We start from the raw sequence: 19,425 nt of genomic DNA, 5'->3' as shown, positions 1-19,425 counted from the left end.
TGAACGTTCTCTGTCGTTTCTTTCCACCTGCTTTTTCTTCCCCTCATCTGCTGCTTCTTAACGCGGTTATCGCCCTTTCATTGAATCCGATCCGTTGTTTTCCCTTTCTCCTTCCCCAGGCGTCTCCTTGGCATCATAACAAAGAAGGACATCCTTCGTCATATGGCTCAAATGACAGATCAAGACCCAGAGTCGATCATGTTCAACTGAACACCGTGTTGGAGGATCGCGAGGAGAGTGAGGAGGAAGTCCACCTGTTAAAGAGCACAGAGATCTGACCGCTCCAAAGATTCCAGCTCAACGGCACCACAGAGAGGGAAGGCAACACATCTTACTGCAGTTTTCAGTTAGCACTGGTCTGCTTTGGAGTGGGAGTTTTATCAGCAGAGGCCCAAGTCAGTATTAAACCTGATACTACAAGCCCGCTATACAAGTAAAACTATGCCGAGAAATGTCCACTTTTAAGACTTTTGTTGTTGTTGAGGTATGCTATTAACAGATAAGACAACAATGTTGGAAAACAAAATCAGATGTTAATGGTCCTCCTGCCATGTTTAAACCACTATACTCGGTCATTAGTTCTTGACGACTCCTGGGTTGAACCGAAACAAACATCCTACGTCTTCACATAGAATACAGTCCATTTCAGAAATATCGACACTGGTGTCTTGTTGCCAGGGTGGGGGGGGGGGGGGGGGGGGGGGGGGTGAGGGAGGGGTAGGGGGAAGGGGGTGGGGGGGGGGGGAGAGAGGGGTAGAGGGAGGGAAGCAGGATGCTTAATTTAAAATGAGCTGTGCTCAATTCCCTGAATGCTTGACCACTTTTCCCACCCCGGAAAGTTGAAGAAAAACAGGGACCTGACTTTGTGTGGAAGTCTCGGCCACCAAAGTAGACAGTTGAGGTGAAGCGAATCAAGTTGAAGCAAACACCAAGTGAAATGTCCCTGCCTGCAGCATACTGGGTTGGAACAACCACAAGATCTGAGAGGCCTGCATCAAAATCCAAAGTGTTTAAAGAAAGTACTTTCCTGAGTTGGACTGGGGCCTTGGCAATATGTGGAACCTTTTATCCGTCCTGCATTTTACTTTAATTTAATAACCTTTTAATGAAGCTATGAGGATCTATTACTGCAGGATAACAAGCTTTTATGTGCATCGATTCCGCCCCTCTTCCTTTTACCACAAGATTTACCAGTAATCTCTGGATTGTGTTTGCGTAGTCAACAATATTGCAGATACAGTACAACACAGATAATTGCTTGTGTATCTCATCTGAACGTTTAATATTTTCCACACAATCATTGTAATTTTTCTAACTGGAACGTTGCATGTGGTTTTATTTCAGTGAACTATTGTGCATTCCATATTCAGGTGATTTTCTCTTCTTACTGGTGGCATCAGGTGGTCACATCTTGTGACTGACTATTCATCCGTTTGTTTGTTGCACTTTGAATTTGCATCATTATTCAGAGCGTTCATAGAGAAAAGTTTACAGAATAATGTATATTAACTAAATTAACTAAATGAAACCACAGTAAAACTGGCATAATTCATACATAATTTGCATACTTCACACGATATCTGTGGTTATTTTAAAGAAAGTCTGGACTAATATATAAACTTTTGTAAAACAGATGTTGCTTTCTGTTTTAAATGACTTGAAGATTGCACTAAATTTCTCACTGTTATAAAGGTGATCCAGCGTTTTTGCACAGAATGGACAAGGTTTTGTGTTCCTTTTATTCTGTCAAGTTGCTGGTTAGGGACTAAAACCCTGTGAGACATTTCAATGGACCTCAAGCTCGCTTGAGTAAAAGTACTCAGTGTGAACCACTTGAAAGCGATTAAGCATTATCAGTTAATTGCTTCCTTGCCGTCTTTGTACATCCTCAAACCTGTAATTTAGCAAAGATGCCTAAGATATCAAAATCAGAATGGGCAGTAGAATAATTAAAAGTCATTAAAAAAATCTACAAGTAACAACATCATAGCAGAATTCAACATCTCAGAAAGCATCTGCAGTTAAAAGATATCTCGGACAGCTTATGCAGCTAAAGTCCAAGCATTTAGAGCAAGTGTTCAGTTCAACGTGTTCAATAACTGAAGTAATATTGCAAATACAGGCACCTTGCGTTTTACCCAGGGGTTATGTGCTTGAAAAACCACTCAGATTATAAAGACGAGGGAATTAAACACATACGCGACCACGCTGCTAGCAGTAAATTTGAGCGTGTTATTCGAAAATAGAAGCCCATAAATTAAGCTTAGGTATTGAATGAGCAAGCGCGACATTTCAAAAATGCATGCATCAAACGCACGTGAAACGCGAGATGCCTGTGCTGGAAATAATAAATGTGAAGTTCCAGAGGTAGAGAGCAGGCAGATCACCAGGTACAAAGGATGAACACAGATTGGGGTAAAAATCACTGCCAAATGAGGTTTGGATGTCTTCCCTGGAAACAATTAGCCTCCCCCCCCCTCCCTTCCCATTCACATAGTTATAGATCTTAACTAGAGTGTACAGAACCAAAACAGGTCATTACCCCAGTAATATTGACATGAACTATTCGTTTTTTGTAATGGTGTGGCTTCTTCTTTAGGGGTGTTTTCTGGTATTTCCCTCAACGGCTTCCCACGTTGTAAGTTCCACAACTCTCGCCACTCTTTGGGTAAAGAATGTCCTTTGGTTAATCGCTGGCAAGTTTTGCTTTTACACAGCAAATGTGGCGTCTACGGCCCCCAAGAGGAATTTCCTCCAGCCACTTTACACGTGCCAGATAGAGCAGAAAGCCTGTGCCCAGTTATTACCTGTCGCCCTGCTTTTGGTTAACAAAGAATGCTTCATCTTTGTTAACCAGCGATGTTGCCTAGAATTGTATTTAATACTGATCCTCAATGGTATTTTTTAATTTATATTTGGTGTAATAGAATTTCACATTCTTAAGGTGAGCTTAATTATGGTTACTGTGAAAGTCTGATTATATATTATATTGTATTAAATTCTCCGTTAAAACAGTAAATTGTTGTTGCGAGTTTCCTTGGGACTTTCCTGTATTGATTTTATCTCTTTCATTATTCAGTAAAAAGGCTACTTTAACTTCTCCAGCCAAGGTATTGTTCAAGCCTTAAGAGAGTCTCGACCTGAAACGTCACCAATCGATGTTCTCCAGAGATGTTTAAGAAGGAACTGCAGATGCTGGAAAATCGAAGGTAGACAAAAATGCTGGAGAAACTCAGCGAGTGAGGCAGCATCTATGGAGCAAAGGAAATAGGCAACGTTTCGGGTCGAGACCTTTTGGTGCTATCTCATCCGCTGAGTTTTCCCAGCATTTTTGTCTACCTTCTCCAGAGATGGTGCCTGATCCGCTGAGCTCCAGCAGTTTGTGTCCTTTTTGTGTACTAACTGCAGTTCCTTGTTTCATTGAATTCAAGAGTTGGGATGTCATGTTACAGTGGTACCAACCATTGGTCAGCTCACACTCGGAGTATAGAGCTTGAGCAGGTTGGAATTTAGCAGAATGAGAGATTAATTTTATGAAACTTGATTCTGAGGAGTTTGATGGGGTAGAGGTCAGGAGAATATTTTTCCTCTTGGGAGAATCTAGTTATCTGGGTAGCACATTGGCGCAGCTGGTAGAGTTGCTGCCTCATAGCCCCAGTGGCTGGGTTCCTTACTGACCTCGTGCTGGCTGTGTGGAGTTTGCACGTTCTCCCTATGACCGCATGGGTTTCCTCCCGCAACACAAAGACACGCAGGTTTGTAGGTTACTTGGTCTTTGTCATGAAATTCAGTCGTGTCTGCTTCTTATAGTGACAGAGAACCCTGACCTGTCATGGGGTTTTACTAAACTGGTTTCCTCCCACACTCCAGAACATAAAAAATGTTAAATGGTCCCCAGTGTGTAGGATTATTTATGATCGGTAATTCTGGATGGGCCGAAGGGTTTACACAGAAATGGTGTGGAAACAGTTAATCTCTGATCAAAGGTTGGCCGGCCCACCGAGTTCATCCGCCAACCAGTTTGACTTTCTCCCCACCCTGTGCTCCACTCCCTCGAATCTCTGCACCTATCATACACTGACTTTGTATGGGGCCATTAGTTTTCAAACAGAAGGCAAGAACCTATGAAGAAAAACTTGCACGTCTTTGGAATGTGGGTGGAAACCGGAGCACCCGGAGAAAACCTATGTGGTCACAGGGAGAACATGCACTGTACGGACAACACCTGTGGTCAGGATTGAACCCGAGTCAGTACCACTGCACCAGTGTGCCGCAATTGTATTCCCCAAATTCTCTTAAGTAAAACGTTAAGTGCTGGAGGAACTCAGCGGGTCAGGCAGCAACTGTGGAGGGAACGGACAAGCCAAGTTTTGAGTTGTGAGCCTTCTATGGTTTGTAGAAGGGTCCCAACCTAAAACGTCACCTATCCATTCCCTCCACAGATGCTGCCTGACCCCTGAGTTACTCCACCTCTTTATGTTTTGCTAAAGATTCTAGTCCAAATGTCTTTTAAATGTTGTAATTTGGATAGACCCGAGTGCCTGGAAACAAAACTAGCCCAACCCAGGTAACCAGATGGTCTTCAGATGACCCAACTTTAGATTGAGATACAGGGAACTGCAGATGCTGGTTTACAAAAAAAGACACAGCGCTGGAGTAATTCAGCAGGTTAGGCAGCAGCTCTGGAGAACATGGATAGGTGATGTTTCGAGTCGGGACCCTCCTAACTGGAACATCATCTATCCATGTTCTCCAGAGATGCAGCCTGACCCGCTGCGTTCCTCCAGCACTGTGTCAGATTCAAATGGATGTCAATATCATTATTTAAAAAAAAATAAGCAGTATTAAAGCACCAATGAATCTTTATTGTAAAAAACAAAACACTCATTCTTCAAAATAATACAATCCAAATTGGAAATGCTTGTAGCTTATATAGTAAACATGTAGATTCAATGCTGTGTTGTCACAATCCTTTCATCACAGCTTCAACCTTTAAGTTGGTCCAAATCGTCCCATTTTCTCTTGGCTATGTGAGCTTCAACAATCTCTGCAAAGAGGTGACTCTTTAAGAGCTTGTAGGCTAGAGGTAACAGTTGCCGCACCACCTTGTGGAAATACTGTAAAGAGAAGAATGTGTCTTTGTGAAATAATTTAAACCTAACACTTGGTTTAGTTTAAATTAATTTGGAAATACAGCATGGAAACAGTCCCTTTGGCCCATCGCGTCCACGCCAACCATCGGCCATCCATTCATACCCGTTCTCTGCTATCCTACTTCGCATCCACTCCCTGCACATTAATGACAATTTACAGAGGCTAATTGACCTACAAACCCACACGTTTTTGGGATGTGGCTGGCAACTTGGAGCCACACGTTCAGAGGGAGAACGTGCAAACTCTACACTGACAGCTACCCAAGGTCAGGATCGAACCCAGGTCTCTGCCATTGTGAGGCAGCAGCTCTACCAGCCTACATTTATACGGTTAAATTAAATTTTGGGGGAAAAAAGGAAATTGATAGATTAACTGACTTAATAATCCCTAGTGAGTAGATAAGTGATAGAATCTAGTGCAAGTTGATGATAACGTGGGAATCATAAAAGGCCATGGTAGGACTAGTAAAAAAAGTGTGCTGGACAGTTGGTGGAATCTCATCATGTCAATCTGAGTGGCACAATGGTAGAGCAGTTGCCTCACAGCACCAGCGACCCACGTTAGATTCTGACTAGGTAGACAAAAGTGCTGGAGAAACTCAGCGGGTGCAGCAGCATCTATGGAGCAAAGGAAATAGGCAACGTTTCGGGCTGAAACCCTTCTTCAGAGGTGTGCTGTCTGCGGTGTTTGTACATTCTCCCTGTGACAGTGTGGGTTTTCTCCAGGTGCTCCGGTTTCCTCCCACATTCCAAAGACAAACAGATTTATAGGTTAATTGCCTTCTGTAAATTGTTCCTAGTGTGTGCCTATAGAACTAATGTAAATTCCCTATGGAACTAGTGTGAACACCCTATAGAACTAGTGCGGGTTCCCTATAGAACTAGTGTGAACACCCTTACTAATCAATAATCTGTCAATCTACGCTTTAAAAATACCCAATGACTTGGCCTCCACGGCCATCTGTGGCAATGAATTCCAGATTCACCACCCTCTGCTAAAGAAATCCCTCCTCATCTCCAATCTAAAGGTACGTCCTTTTATTCTGAGGCTGCCCCTCTGGTCCTAGACTCCTACTATGGGGAATACATCCTCTCTACCTCTCCACCTCAACTCTATCCAGGACTTTCTCCAGCGAGTGCAGACCCAGAGCCATTAACCCCTCATATGTTAACTCTTTATTCATTTATTCGAGAGGTACGCACTACACTGACCTAACCAGCACTTACTTTTCAAGACAAATTTAGTTAACCGTACTTCATTCATAGATCTGGTACCCACTCATATTAGAAGCTGTGCTGAAGTACAGTCATCTACTCACATGCGATCCATAACAGAAGAGGTCGATCCCAAGTTCATATCCCATGCCGTAGTCACATTCATCGTTTGCAAATTGAACATAGGTTATCATCTCTTGGATCGGGGCAAAAGCTTTGATCCGGGCCTCGTCACTTGGGGCTTCTACGATTGCTTTGCAGATCTTTTTAAGACTTCCTTTTTTGTTTTGGAGAGAAAGAAATGATGGTTATTTCTACACACATTATCACCGATCAGTACAGCACAGGAACAAGCCCTCGGCTCGCAATGTTCATGCCGAACCCGAGGCCAAGTTTTTTACAAAAAGGGACACAGCATGGAAACCGACCCTTCGGCCCACCAAGTCCAGGCTGACCATCGATTCTCCGGTCACACTAATTCTATGTTATCCCCCTTTTGTATCCACTCCCTGCACACTTGGGGCAATTTACAGAGGCCAATTAACCTGCAAACGTAAGTGGGATGTGTGAGAAAATCAGAGCACCCAGAGGAAACCCACGTGGTCACAGGCAGAACGTGCAAACTCCATGCTGACAGCACCCAAGGTCAGAATCAAACCCGAGTCTCTGCCGCTTTTAAACATTTAAGTTCTGATTGATATCTGAAACACACTATCACAGAAAGTGGTGGAATCAGACACAGTCATGACATTTCAGAGACATTTAAGCAGTAAATAGGCAAGGCAGAAATGAATAACTAAGTGTAGGATTAACGTAGATGGATAAAGAGGTTAGCATAGACGCAGTGGACCAAAGGGCACTGTGGCGCAGCGGTAGTGTTGCTGCCATATACCGTAGCTCCAGGGACCTGGGTTCGATCCTGACTACGGGTGTTGGCTGTACAGAATTTGCACGTTCTCCCTGTGACCACGTGGATTTTCTCCGGGGTGCACCGGTTTCCTCCCACTCTCCAAAGACATGCAGGTGAATTGGATTTGGTAAAATTGTAAATTGTACCCAGTGTGCAGGATAGTGTTAGTGTAGGGGGTTAGCTGGTCGGCACTGACTGGGTGGGCCGAAGGGCCTGTTTCCGCGCTGTATTTCTAAAGTCTAAAGTAAAAGTAATGTTCTGTACTCTACAACTTTATGACCCTAATGTCATATAGTTTTTTTTAAATAGAGATTGACTCACAAAAGGAACCCGAGGGCCTGAGCTGTAGGGAGAGGTTGATCACCCTCGGACTCTATACCTTGATACGCCTGAGGATGAGGAGGTGAGGAGGTGATCTTTAAGGCAAGGGTTTCCAACCTGGGGTAAATCTACCCGCAGGGGGTAAATTATGCCGACTCAGGGGGTAAATTTGTTGATTCTGGATTTGTACATATTTTTTCTCATTGACTGACTTTGTTTGGTTCTGGTACACTGGTATCTGTTCATTATTAGTTGTTCATAAATAAGTGAAATAACATGGTTATGTGCTATTAACGTTGCCAGGGGCGAACGGGACGAACAAGGTTGGGAACCCCTGGTTTAAGGTGAAGGGGAACAGATTTAATAGGAACCCGAGGGATAGCTTTTTACAGAAAGGGTGGTGGATGTATGGAATGAGCTGCCAGAGGAGGTAGTTGACTTTATTGTATTTAGGCAGATATTGAGGCAGATATACTATCATAATGTTTATGAGACATTTAGCCAGCTATGTGGATAGGACAAGTTTAGAGGGATATGGGCCAAACGCGGGCAGGTGGGACTAGTGTAGATGGGACATGTTGGTTGGCGTGGGCAATTTGGGCCGATGGGACTGTTTCCATGCTGTATGACTCAATGACTATGATTCTATGAAGAGGTAAATAATGTATCAAAACGCACCGTCAGTCTCGGGAAGTTCTCTGTAACCCACGCCACTTTTATCTATTGGAACAACCAAACCTGCACCATGGAATGTTTTTGTGGAAACCTGGAAATAAAGGCAGAAATGACTGCGCTGTAACTATATAAATAACTCCGCATTCAGAAACAAAACAGCAACATTTGGCCAGAGGCTTAATTGTTCATCCACACGAGCTGGAAAAGTGCAGAGAAGATTAACGAGGATGTTGCCATGACTCGAGGGGCTGGGCAATAGGGAGAGGTTGGGTGAGCTAGGACTTTATTTTTTTTAGACTTTAGATACAGCATAGAAACAGGCCCATCGGCCCTCCAAGCCCGTGCCGATCAATGATCACCCCATACACTAACACTATCCTACACTCTAGACAATTTACAATTTTATTAAAGCCAATGAACCTACAAACCTGCACGTCTTTGGAGTGTGGGAGGAAACCGGAGCACCCAGGGAAAACCCACACGGTCACAGTTGCCTGATAACAGCTGGGAAGAAACTGTCCCTGAATCTGGAGGTGTGCGTTTTCACACTTCTTGCCTGATGGTAGAGGGGAGAAGAAGGAGTGCCCCGGGTGAGACCTGTCCGTGATTATGCTGGTGGCCTTGCCGAGGCAGCGTGAAGTGGAGATTGAACTCACTCACCACTTGTTGCAACAGGTGGTCATTGAGAAAGTAGCTGGAAAAGAAGGCACAGAAGTAGGGGGGTGGAGAGTGGGTGTTTGGTAGAACGACACAGTGACGTAGCAGTAGAATTGCTGCCTCAATACCAGAGACCTCGGTTCAATCCTGAACTTGGGTGCTGTCTGTGTGGAGTTTGCGTGTTGTCCCTGTGACTGCGTGGGCTTTCTCTGGGTGCTCTAGTTTCCACCCACCCCATGGCAAAGATGCGTGGGCTTGTAGGTTAATTGCCCCAAGTGTATAGGGAATGGATGGCAAAGTGGGATAACACAAAACTAGTGCGAACAGGTAATCAATGGTCAGTATGGACTCGATGGGCCAAATGGCCTGGCTCCATCGTTCAATCAATTCAATCAAACTTGCCAACCAGAGAAGAGTCGATTATGTCTACTCTGTTTCCTGTTAGTTAACCATTCTTCTACCCATGCCAATATGTTGGTTCTTTCCTATACTGTGAATCTTTATTTTCTGCTATGGAACATTGTTATCTGTAATAAAGGCAGAGTTACAGAGCCTATTACTTTGCCTTTGTAACAGGCAGAGTAACAGGCTGTTTACTGGCTGAAGAGAAATTGGAGAGAATAGGAAATGGGATTAATGAGGGGTCAGTGTAAATGGAGGAGGGTGGGGGGTTGATGGTCAGACCACACTCGGTGGGCCAATGGGCCTGTTTCCCTGCTGTATCTTTCTATGACTGGCAAGAATTGTACATAATTTATGAGAGACGCAAGGAACTGTAGGTGTTGGAATGTTCAGCAAAATGCAAAGTACTGGAGTAACTCAGCGGGTCAGCAGCATCTGGGGTGGAGATGGACAGATGACCTTTCATATCTGGACCCTTCCTCAGCCTGATTGTAGTAGTAGTGGGGTCAAGACCATGGGACATAGGAGCAGATTTAGACCATTTGGCCCATTGAGTCTGCTCTGCAAGGGGTGAAGCTTGGCAGTGATACAGGTGAGGAAGGGTTGATTAGCAGGTGGGAGGAATAAGTGGCAAAGGCTATTGGTTATAACGTGATTTCTATCGGAAACTTGAGAGAACCACTTAAATGTTATTTGGGAAGTTGACAAGCCAGAGAAAAAAACCAACTGCTTTGGGTGAAAAAAAGTGTAGGGAAAATAAACAATTTCTATGTGATCTCCCAGCAGTAATCAGACACATTGTCTCTAAAGAACATAGCCTGTCTGTTTCACCATGGGAGGCTATTGAAATTGACAAGAATCGCCTCTGGGCAGAAGCACAAAAACGTACCTTCCTATCCCTCGCTTTCATTCCTTTCGTTCTTTGCTCTAGAGAATAATTTAATTTATTTGCCATCGCCGTCAGTTTAGTCTCCAGCTCCTTCAGCGAACTGATCTGCCGTTTATTACTTATTTCCTTCAGTCTTCTATTTAAAAGTAGGCTGGAAAAAAGAAATTTGAGTTAGACACAAAATGCTGGAGTAACTCAGCGGGTTGGGCAGCATCCCTGGAGAAAAAGAATAGATGATGTTTCGGGTGAGAACCTTTCTTTAGAATGCCAAGCCAAAACGTCACCTATTCCATTTCTCCAGAGATGCTGCCTACCCCGCTGAGTTACTCCAACAATTTGTGTCTACAGTATAAACCAGCATCTGCAGTTCCTTCCTACACAATGTAAGAGTGAAGGGTTCGAAAGGACAACAGCTACACTTAGAAACATGTAACTGGAATTTTATAACTTCCCTGTCTGTCTCCCATAAAAGCCACCTGGCCACATGGCCAGCATACAATTAAAGCTAATCTAAACGCAACATACGCAGAGGTTGCATAAGGAGCAGGGTCAGTCCTGCCGTGGTTTTTCTTCAGGAGAGTATCCCTCTATGGAGTTCCAGCTACAACAGGGACACTTAGCTTACTGTACTTTAGTTCAGAGATACAGTGCAGAAACACGCCCTTCGGCCCACCGCATCCGTGATGACCAGCACTATCCTAGCACTAGGGACAATTTACAATCTTTACCAAAGCCAATTAACCTACAACACCACAATGGCAAACAACCCATGTTTTCACAACAATATCACTGAAATGGAACATACTACTTCTATTATGTTCGACAAATTGGCTACGACATGATTTACATCGGTAACGGAACATTTATAAGTTACTTTAGAAATTGACAAGCCATGGAAAAAAAGCTGCTTTGCAAAAAATATGTTTATGGAAAAGATTGTTTTATGTAACCTCCCCGCAGTAATCAGACGGCATTGTCTCCTAAGAATACAGTCTGTCAGTTTTATGGCGGGGGCTCATTGTAATTAACAAGAATCGTCTCTAATGACAAGAATATGACTGTATTTTTAGCTTTCAGCAACATAAATAACTTACAGCCACTATAGCTAGAGCTATAAAATGTAGGAAGGAACTGCAGATGCTGGTTTACACCAAAAATAGACAAGGCGCTGGAATAATTCAGCTGGTCAGACAGCATCTCTGGAGAAAAGTAATAGGTCTGAAGGAGGGTCTCAACCAGAAACGTCACCTATTCCTTTCCTCCAGAGATCCTGCCTGACCTACTGAGTAACTCCAGCATTTTGTGTCTATTTAGTTATAGCTATACTTATAGCTAAAAAATAGGTTTGTGTAGATTGCCCCGATGGTGTAGGATGAACTGGTGTGCGGAGCGATCATTGGTCGACTTGGACTCAGAAGGCTGTTTGTACACTGTATCTCTAAGCAGGTTCTGTTCTGTCTCAGCTTCCCACAGTAGAGCATACTCACTTGAGCGAGCAAAACAAGTTGTCTCCCATCTGGAGCAATGAGCAGCCTTTCTTAGCCTCGCCCGCAGCCACGAACGCTGGCAGCTCGTCAGGAGTGTCTCTGCAATAGATGCAACACACCGGAGGGTGAGGGAATTCTGAGCACTAGCTTGGAGGAGTGCTGACCTAGTCTCAACCCAACATCATCCCGGGCATCATGAACACACTATCATCTTCAACATCCAATCCCTCCACCTTGGTCGCAGTGTTTTCCATCTACAAAATGCGGCAGAGCAACTCATCAATGCGAATCGGACACCAGATCCCAAGCTCACAACCCACGTATGGTTCAGGAATCGCTCCATCCAAGACCACAACAAATTGCAGAGAGTTTTGAAACGTAGCCCAGACCATCACGCAAACCAACCTCCCTTCCATTGATTCCATCTACACTTCACGCTGCCACCGGCATCCTCAAGGACCAGTCCCATCCCTCGTCTCCCCTCTACCAACAGGCTAGAGGTACAAAAGTGTGAAAATGCACACCTCCAGATTCAGGGACAGTTTCTTCCCAGCTGTTATCAGCCAATTAAACCATCCTATCAACAACTAGAGAGCGGTCCTGACCCATCTACCTCATTGGAGACCTTCAAACTAACTTAAATCAGATTTTACTGGAGTTTATCTTGCACTATATGTTATTCCCTTTAACTTGTATCTGAATACTGTGGACAACTCAATTGTAATTGTTTCTAGTCTTTCCGCTGACTGGATAGCACGCAACAAAAAAGCTTTTCACTGTACCTCAGTACATGTGACAATAATATATTAAACATAACTAAGCCAAAGATTGCTGGCAGGTGGCACAGTGACGCAGCTGTTAGAGCCACTGCCTCACAGCGCTAGTGATCTGACCACAGATGCTGTCTGTGTGCACTGAGTTTGCACGTTCTCCCTGTGATGGTGTACATTTCCTCTGGGTGCTCCGGTTTCCTCCAAAAGACATGCAGGTTTGTAGATTAAATAACTTTTGTAAATTGTTCCTAGTGTATAGGATGGAACTAGTGTACAGGTGATTGTTGACCTATTTTAGAGACATTCAGACATGTACATGGATAGGATAGGTACGGTGGAATATTGGCCAAATGCAGGCAGGTGGGGGCTAGTGCAGATGGGGCATGTTTGTCTATGTGGGCAAGTTGGGCCGAAGGGCCCGTTTCCACTCTGTATGACTCCATACTCAAAAATTAAACAGCCTCAAAATGTCCCCTGTGCTTCAGTCTTCCCGTTACCTGAAATAGCCAAGATGATACTGCGTCTCAGAGTCTCCAGCGATGACAGTCTGGAATTCGGGTGGGTCGTAGAAATACCTCCAGTGCAGAAAGTAATTAGGTTCCACATTAGTTGTTACTTTATGCTTTCCCGCTAGTATATCGTAGGGCCCAACAAGCTGTAGCCCAAGACTGGAAGTCAGCGCGTCTGTTTAAAACATAGAAACAAACACAAGCACCAAGTCAGTTTGAACAAAGTGGAATATCAGTCTGCGGAGAATCCGGTCACTCCTGTTTCCGTCCTGCCCCATGCGTCAATTTGTGCTCGATGGTTTGCATGGACTTGGTGTAGCGGGGACACGCGGTGTCCACAGTGACTTTGGTGGACTTCCGTGAATGCTGGTCACCATGGGGGGAGGGGGGGGACATGGACAAGGATGATAATGGTGTCATCTGATGATCGATTGATTGATGTTTGCAAACCGCTGGGCAGTTTTGATCTTTCCAGTACTTTGGTAGCTGTGATTATTTGAGTAAAAGCACCTTTACTTTGGAAACACAGCGCCAAAACGTCGTCTGTCCATTCTACCCACAGATGTTACAATGAGCCCCTGAGTTACCTTTTGTTTCCCTCAAGATTTCAGCAACGGCAGTTCCTTGTATCTCCCTCAGAAAAATTATCACATCTTCTTAGTTTAGAGTTACGGCATAGAAATATGTTCTTCGGCCCACCAAGACCGTGCCGACCAGCGATCACTCCATACACTAGTTCTATCCTACATACTAGGGACAATTGGTAAATTACAGAAGCCAATTAACCAGCAAACCTGCATGTCTTTGTAGTGCGGGAGGAAACTGGAGCACTCAGAGAAAACCCACGCGGTCACATGGAGAATGTACAAACTCTGTACAGACAGCAGCTGTAGTCAAGATTGAACCCGGGTCTCTGGTGCTGTAAGACAGCAACTCTACCGCTGCACCACTGTGCCGCTCCTCCTTGTTAAGGGCATGGACTTGATGGGCCGAAAGGCCTGCTTCCGTCCGGCATGCTGCACCCCTCCACCCCCATTCAATTCTGCACCTCTAAATTCTACACCCATGGACGATTCGCAGAGGCCCATTATTCTGCCAACCTGCACACCTCGTTTGAGATGTGTGAGGAAAGCAGAGCACCCGAGGACATGCCAACATTGGTATAAAGGAAAGGGTAGAAGCAGGAAACTGCAGATGCTGGTATACAGAAAATATATAGAAACTGCAGGAGTAACTTAAGGATAAGGGGGAAATCCTTTAAAACCGAGATGAGAAGAACTTTTTTCACACAGAGAGTGGTGAATCTCTGGAACTCTCTGCCACAGAGGGTAGTTGAGGCCAGTTCATTGGCTATATTTAAGAGGGAGTTAGATGTGGCCCTTGTGGCTAAGGGGATCAGGGGGTATGGAGAGAATGCAGGTACGGGATACTGAGTTGGATGATCAGCCATGATCATATTGAATGGCGGTGCAGGCTCGAAGGGCCGAATGGCCTACTCCTGCACCTAATTTCTATGTTTCTATGTAACATCAGGGCAGGCAACATCTCTGGAGAACATGGATGTTCCGGGTCAGGGCCCTTCTTCAGACTCATAGGTGACCTAAGGCAGCAACTCTGGAGAACATGGATAATGCTTCAAGTCAGAGAGAGTCGAAACAGATCCTACAGCCCAACTTGCCCATTATGAACATGATGCCCCATCTACATCTACACCAGTCCCACCTGACCACATTTGGCCCATATCCCTCTAAACCTTTCCTGTCTGTGAACATCCAAATGTTTTCCCTGAACCTTCTTAAGTCCTGACACGAAACGCCCTCCAGAGATGCTGCCTGACTCTCCGAGTTACTCCAGCACTTCATGTCTCGTGGTCTCAAGAATCATCTCCCTCACTTTCATACCTCCTACTGGAGAAAATAACAATGGATTCTGGGCAGAGATCACGGAGAATGGATCCATATTTCATTTAGTTTTATTGTCACGTCTACCAAAGTACAGTGGAAAGCTTTTTTTGTTGTGTGCTATCCAGTCAGAGGAAAGACTATACATGATTACAATTAAGCCATCCACAGTGTACAGATACAGGATAAAGGGAATAACGTTTTGTGCAAAATAAAATCCTGTAAAGTCCGATTAAAGGTAAACGGAAGGTCCCTAATGAGGTAGATGGTAGGTCGGGATCGCTCTCTAGTTGGTGATAAAATGGTTCATTTGCCTGATAACAGCTGGGAAGAAACTGTCCCTGAATCTGGTTTGTGGTTTCACGCCTCTGTACCTCTTGCCTGATGGGAGAGGGGAGAAGAGGGAGAGACCAGGGTGAGACATTATGCTGGCGGTCTTGCCGAGGCAGCGTGAAGACTGGATTGCCTGGAGTTTGAGGAGATGAACCCAACGAGATGCATAAGAGCCTTACTCTACTATTCTGGGAGAGCACTTGGCCGGGCAGCTCTCCACCTGCAACTCTCTGTGGATGAGGGGTACGTGAGGCACAACGGAGTTGGGACTTACCACATGGATCCCCTGGATTCAGCTCCTCGCAAAACTGCCAGAGGTGGTAGAAGTCCTCGGGCATCGGCAGCTGGTACAGATGTTGAAGATCCTGTTGCAGATCTTCGGAGACGCCAGACTCCCCCCCTCGGTTTTTCTTCCCATCTTCTGCCGGATTCCTCGTCTGAGGGCGACATGGGAAAAATTTGGTGGCTTCGGATATATTTGGAAGCAAAAGATAACACCCGGACTCAGCCAATCTCCGGGGACTTCCATCAGCCCACTGCACCTCATATCTATTGTGCGTTTGAGTTTTAGTTTAAGATTACCGTTAAGTTTAAGTTTACATGTAAGTTCACATTTAAGTTTATGTTTAAAGTTTTACTTGTACGAATGATGAATTAGAGCGTAGAACAGTACAGCGTAGGAACGGGCTCTTTGGCCCACAATGTTTGTGCCGAACATGATGCTAAATTAAATTGATCTCAATTGCCTGTACATGATTCAACTAGGGAACACTATTTGCATTACACAGGCTGGTTTGATAATAGTCCAGGATGGCACCGAAGCTAGGCGAATCTTTGCGTGCTGGTCGCAGAAGGGGATCTGCTATCATTCATTACAATTGCTCCACTCTTTTAAAACTTTATTTCAACAACAGGTCTTCCAAACTATCTTCATCGGATTTTATTTTGCATTAAACGCCATACCCTTTACCCTGTATCTGTATGCTGTGGTCGGCTCAATTGTAATCTTGTATAGTCTTTCTGCCAGATGCCATAGTGGTTCGACGTGGCCATGACTGTAGTGCTCACGTCACAGACAGGAATAAGTAATGGAAACATGTGTACAATCTGTAGGCACCTTTGCCACCACAAAAGGATGAAACCGGAGATAAACACAAAGTGCTGGAGTAACTCAGCGGGTCAGGCAGCATCCCTAGAGAACATGCATAGGTGACGTTTCGGGTCGGGACCCTTCTTCTAGTCTGAAGAAGAGTCCTGACCTGAAATGTCACACGTCTTTTTCCACCAGAGATGCTGCCTGACCCGCTGAGTTACTCCAACACTTTGGTATAAACCAGCATCTGCAGTTCTTTGTTTCTACCCCAGGAAGAAACAGAAGATGGAATGGGTCTTGCAGAAGACACAAGAGACTACAGTTGCTGGAATATGGAGCAAAACACAAAGTGCAGAGGAACTTGGCAGGTCAGACAGCATCCAGGGACGAAAGTGACATTTCGGGTCAGGACTTGGTAATAATGCGATTTCTATCAAGAACTTAAAACTTTGGAAACTGACACGTTAAAAAAACTGCCATGGGTACAAAACAGTGCAGGGGGGAAAACTGTTCCATGACGACTTCTCATCGCGACCCAAAATGTCACGCCCATTGCCATCCACAGATGCTGCCTGACCTGCTGAGTTCCTCCAGCAGTTTGTTATTTTTTGTAATCCCTATTGGTAGTCACATCTTTGGCTGGGCTGGCTTCACAATTTGTGGTGGGGGGGGGAAGAGAGAGGCCGCTAAGCTAGTCCCTCCATGACCAGAGACCGGGAGAATGTGACGGGCGAGGAATGAGGCCGGTGGGAGAGGAGAGGGAACCGGGGTCTAGCCTAACCACCGCACCCTCGAGGTCGACTGCAGGAGGTGCCCCCGGAGAACAAAGGAGGATGGGCGAGAAGAGGGTCGTGGGTTCACTGGTCAATCCATGTGTCCAAGGAAGGCGATGGCTGGAGGCCCGCAGCAACCCGGGGCTTGCCTGGAACGGGCACAGCTCATAATACCTACAGCGTGGACTGGACGTAGAAAATTGTGCCAAAACATGGCGGCTCTATCAAGCGGGTTCAGTGGACTATTTCTGTACAATTTGCTAATTGGGGTTTGTGCTTAGGTATAGCAATACTGTACTGGACTGTATGTAAGAAAATAATTTCACTGTGCGTTTGCACACGTGACAATCAAAGCACCATTGAACCATTGAAACACCAGCAGACATAAGAGATCACAGATGCTGTAACTTGGATTAAAGTGCTAGACGAACTCTATGGGTCAGACAACATATTTGGAGGGAAATGGCCAGATGACATTTTTGGCCAGGAGCCTTCTTTAGGGACAGTTTCTTCCCAGCTGTTATCAGGCAACTGAACCATCTTAGCACCAACTAGAGAGTGATCCTGACCTCCCATCCACCTCATTGGAAACCTTTGAACTGTCTTTAATTGAACTTTGCTGGATTTTATCTTGCATGAAACGTTATTCCCTTTATCCTGTATCTGTACACTGTGAACGGCCTGTTTGCAATCATGTATAGTCTTTTTGCCGACTGTTCAGCATGTACCTCGGTATATAAAAAGTTTTTCACTGTACCTCGGTATACTTGAAAATAATAATAAACAAAACCTTAAACTGAACAGTGTAGGTAAGAACTGCAGATGCTGGAGTAGACAAAAAATGCTGGAGTAACTCAGCCGGTCAGGCAGCATCTCTGGAGAAAAAGAGTAGGTGACGTTTTGGGTCTTTACTCTTCTTCAGACTGAAAGTAGAAGGGGGAGGTAGAGGGAAATAAATTGTAGGCGAGAAAAAGCCAGAACAAACTGAACTGCTGAATAGTTTTAAGCAGCAGAAGTGAGGGTTGTAGGCCTTCACCTGCATTTCCTGATTCCCTTGTTGATACAAGCAACTTTTAAGGCCCGTTGTTCCTGACCTGAGCATATTCTTGTGTCATTTCTAAACCAGCAAGATTTTGCAGATATTGGAAAAACAAATAATATTCCAAGGCAATGATACAGAAAAGGTAAAATATAATTAGTTATTCTGTTTTCTATATTTCCCCTCAGCCTCCGCACATTGGGTCTATGCATTTTATGTTAAAATTGCATATTTGTTGCAGAATGCACCGGATTAGGCCGGTCCCCACTCAACCAAGTTAAAACACCGCGGAGTTGCCCCAGCATTTTGTGTCTATCTCTGGTATAAACCAGCATGTGCAGTTGCTTTTTTATTGCACATTATCTCAGGCATCGGTACCAGCGGAGGGAGGCCTCGCCGGCTCCCCGCATCCACGGCACATCGAAGGCAGCCAGGAACAGTTGCGGGATACTTTGTAACAATAACCATTGCTGCTACAATGTAGCCCCTGCCCCTCCCCATCCGCTGCCTGTACCTCCGAGCTCCGGCCGCCAGCTTTCCTCTTCCCGCGCCCCGCCATCACCAGCAGCAAGAAAATTAACTCCACCGCGCTGCAAATAATGCAGGGCAGGCCGTTCCCGCCAGCTCCCTCCGCCACAGGGACGTTATTTTTCTCCACCACATGACCAAACCCCCTTCCTCCACCAAAGGACCAAATCCAGTGCCTCCACCACAGGACCAAATCCCCTTCCTCCACCACAGGACCAAATCCCCTTCCTCCACCACAGGACCAAATCCCCGGCCTCCACCACAGGACCAAATCCCCGTCCTCCACCACAGGACCAAATCCCCGTCCTCCACCACAGGACCAAATCCCCTTCCTCCACCCCAGGACCAAATCAACTTCCTCGAAGGTGACAGTGGACCAATCAGCCCACAGCCAGACTATCATGTGAACCAATCAGGTAGCAAACCCACGGGAGCCAATGGGAGTGCGGGGTGGTGTGACCAATGGGAGCACAGGGTGACTGTCAGTAAGTGGAGCGATATTTAACCTGTGGGATAATGTTGGCACTGATTTGAAGTATGGATGTAAAAAATAATTTCAAGATATTCGTGAACAATTTTGATAATACTAATTAATAATATTACTGAAGATAAAGTCTATCTTCTTTAGTCAGAGGATGGTGAATCTGTGGAATTCATTGCCAGGAGATTGTAGGTAGGAAAAGGCCTGAACAAAGCAACAAAACAGGGTCAGCAACTAATAACCAAGAAAGGGTGAAGCCCATAATGGCCCATTGTTGGCTGGGGAA

The 19,425-nt window shown here is 45.1% G+C and overlaps 2 protein-coding genes across 5 annotated transcripts in view; one reads left to right on the top strand and one right to left on the bottom strand.

Moving 5' to 3' along the window:
• Positions 1–684, top strand: part of clcn3 (chloride channel 3) — a 118,327-nt gene extending 117,643 nt beyond the window's left edge. For all 4 annotated transcript variants that reach the window (XM_055632339.1, XM_055632341.1, XM_055632338.1 and 1 more), the window contains one exon: positions 120–684. In XM_055632339.1, the coding sequence (XP_055488314.1) occupies positions 120–278 (159 nt within the window). In that variant the 3' untranslated portion in view covers positions 279–684. The remainder of the gene's footprint in view (positions 1–119) is intronic.
• Positions 685–4,844: 4,160 nt separating this feature from the next.
• On the bottom strand, positions 4,845–18,803 carry LOC129695413 (histone PARylation factor 1). Its single transcript, XM_055632330.1, has 8 exons — positions 18,645–18,803; positions 15,500–15,662; positions 12,980–13,166; positions 11,710–11,808; positions 10,223–10,373; positions 8,278–8,365; positions 6,473–6,645; positions 4,845–5,117 (listed from the first exon to the last, which is right to left on the bottom strand). Exons 1-8 carry the CDS (start codon positions 18,687–18,689, stop codon positions 4,986–4,988), a joined length of 1,038 nt encoding a protein of 345 aa, XP_055488305.1. The 5' UTR covers positions 18,690–18,803; the 3' UTR covers positions 4,845–4,985.
• Positions 18,804–19,425: the final 622 nt, after the last annotated feature.

Source organism: Leucoraja erinacea, chromosome 3, assembly GCF_028641065.1.
Source record: "Leucoraja erinacea ecotype New England chromosome 3, Leri_hhj_1, whole genome shotgun sequence".
Classification (NCBI taxonomy): Eukaryota; Metazoa; Chordata; class Chondrichthyes; order Rajiformes; family Rajidae; genus Leucoraja; species Leucoraja erinaceus.
This window is presented reverse-complemented; position numbering and strand designations above follow the sequence as displayed.

What these genes read in the sequence shown, in the direction of transcription:
- LOC129695413 (XM_055632330.1), bottom strand. Translation starts at nt 18,689, where the DNA reads ATGGCGGGGCGCGGGAAGAGGAAAGCTGGCGGCCGGAGCTCGGAG. An exon ending in GAATCCAGGGGATCCATGTG is followed by an intron (nt 13,167 to 15,499) that starts GTAAGTCCCAAC and finishes TGTTTTAAACAG; the next exon opens with ACGCGCTGACTTCCAGTCTT. An exon ending in AACTTGTTTTGCTCGCTCAA is followed by an intron (nt 10,374 to 11,709) that starts GTGAGTATGCTC and finishes TCTTTTTTCCAG; the next exon opens with CCTACTTTTAAATAGAAGAC.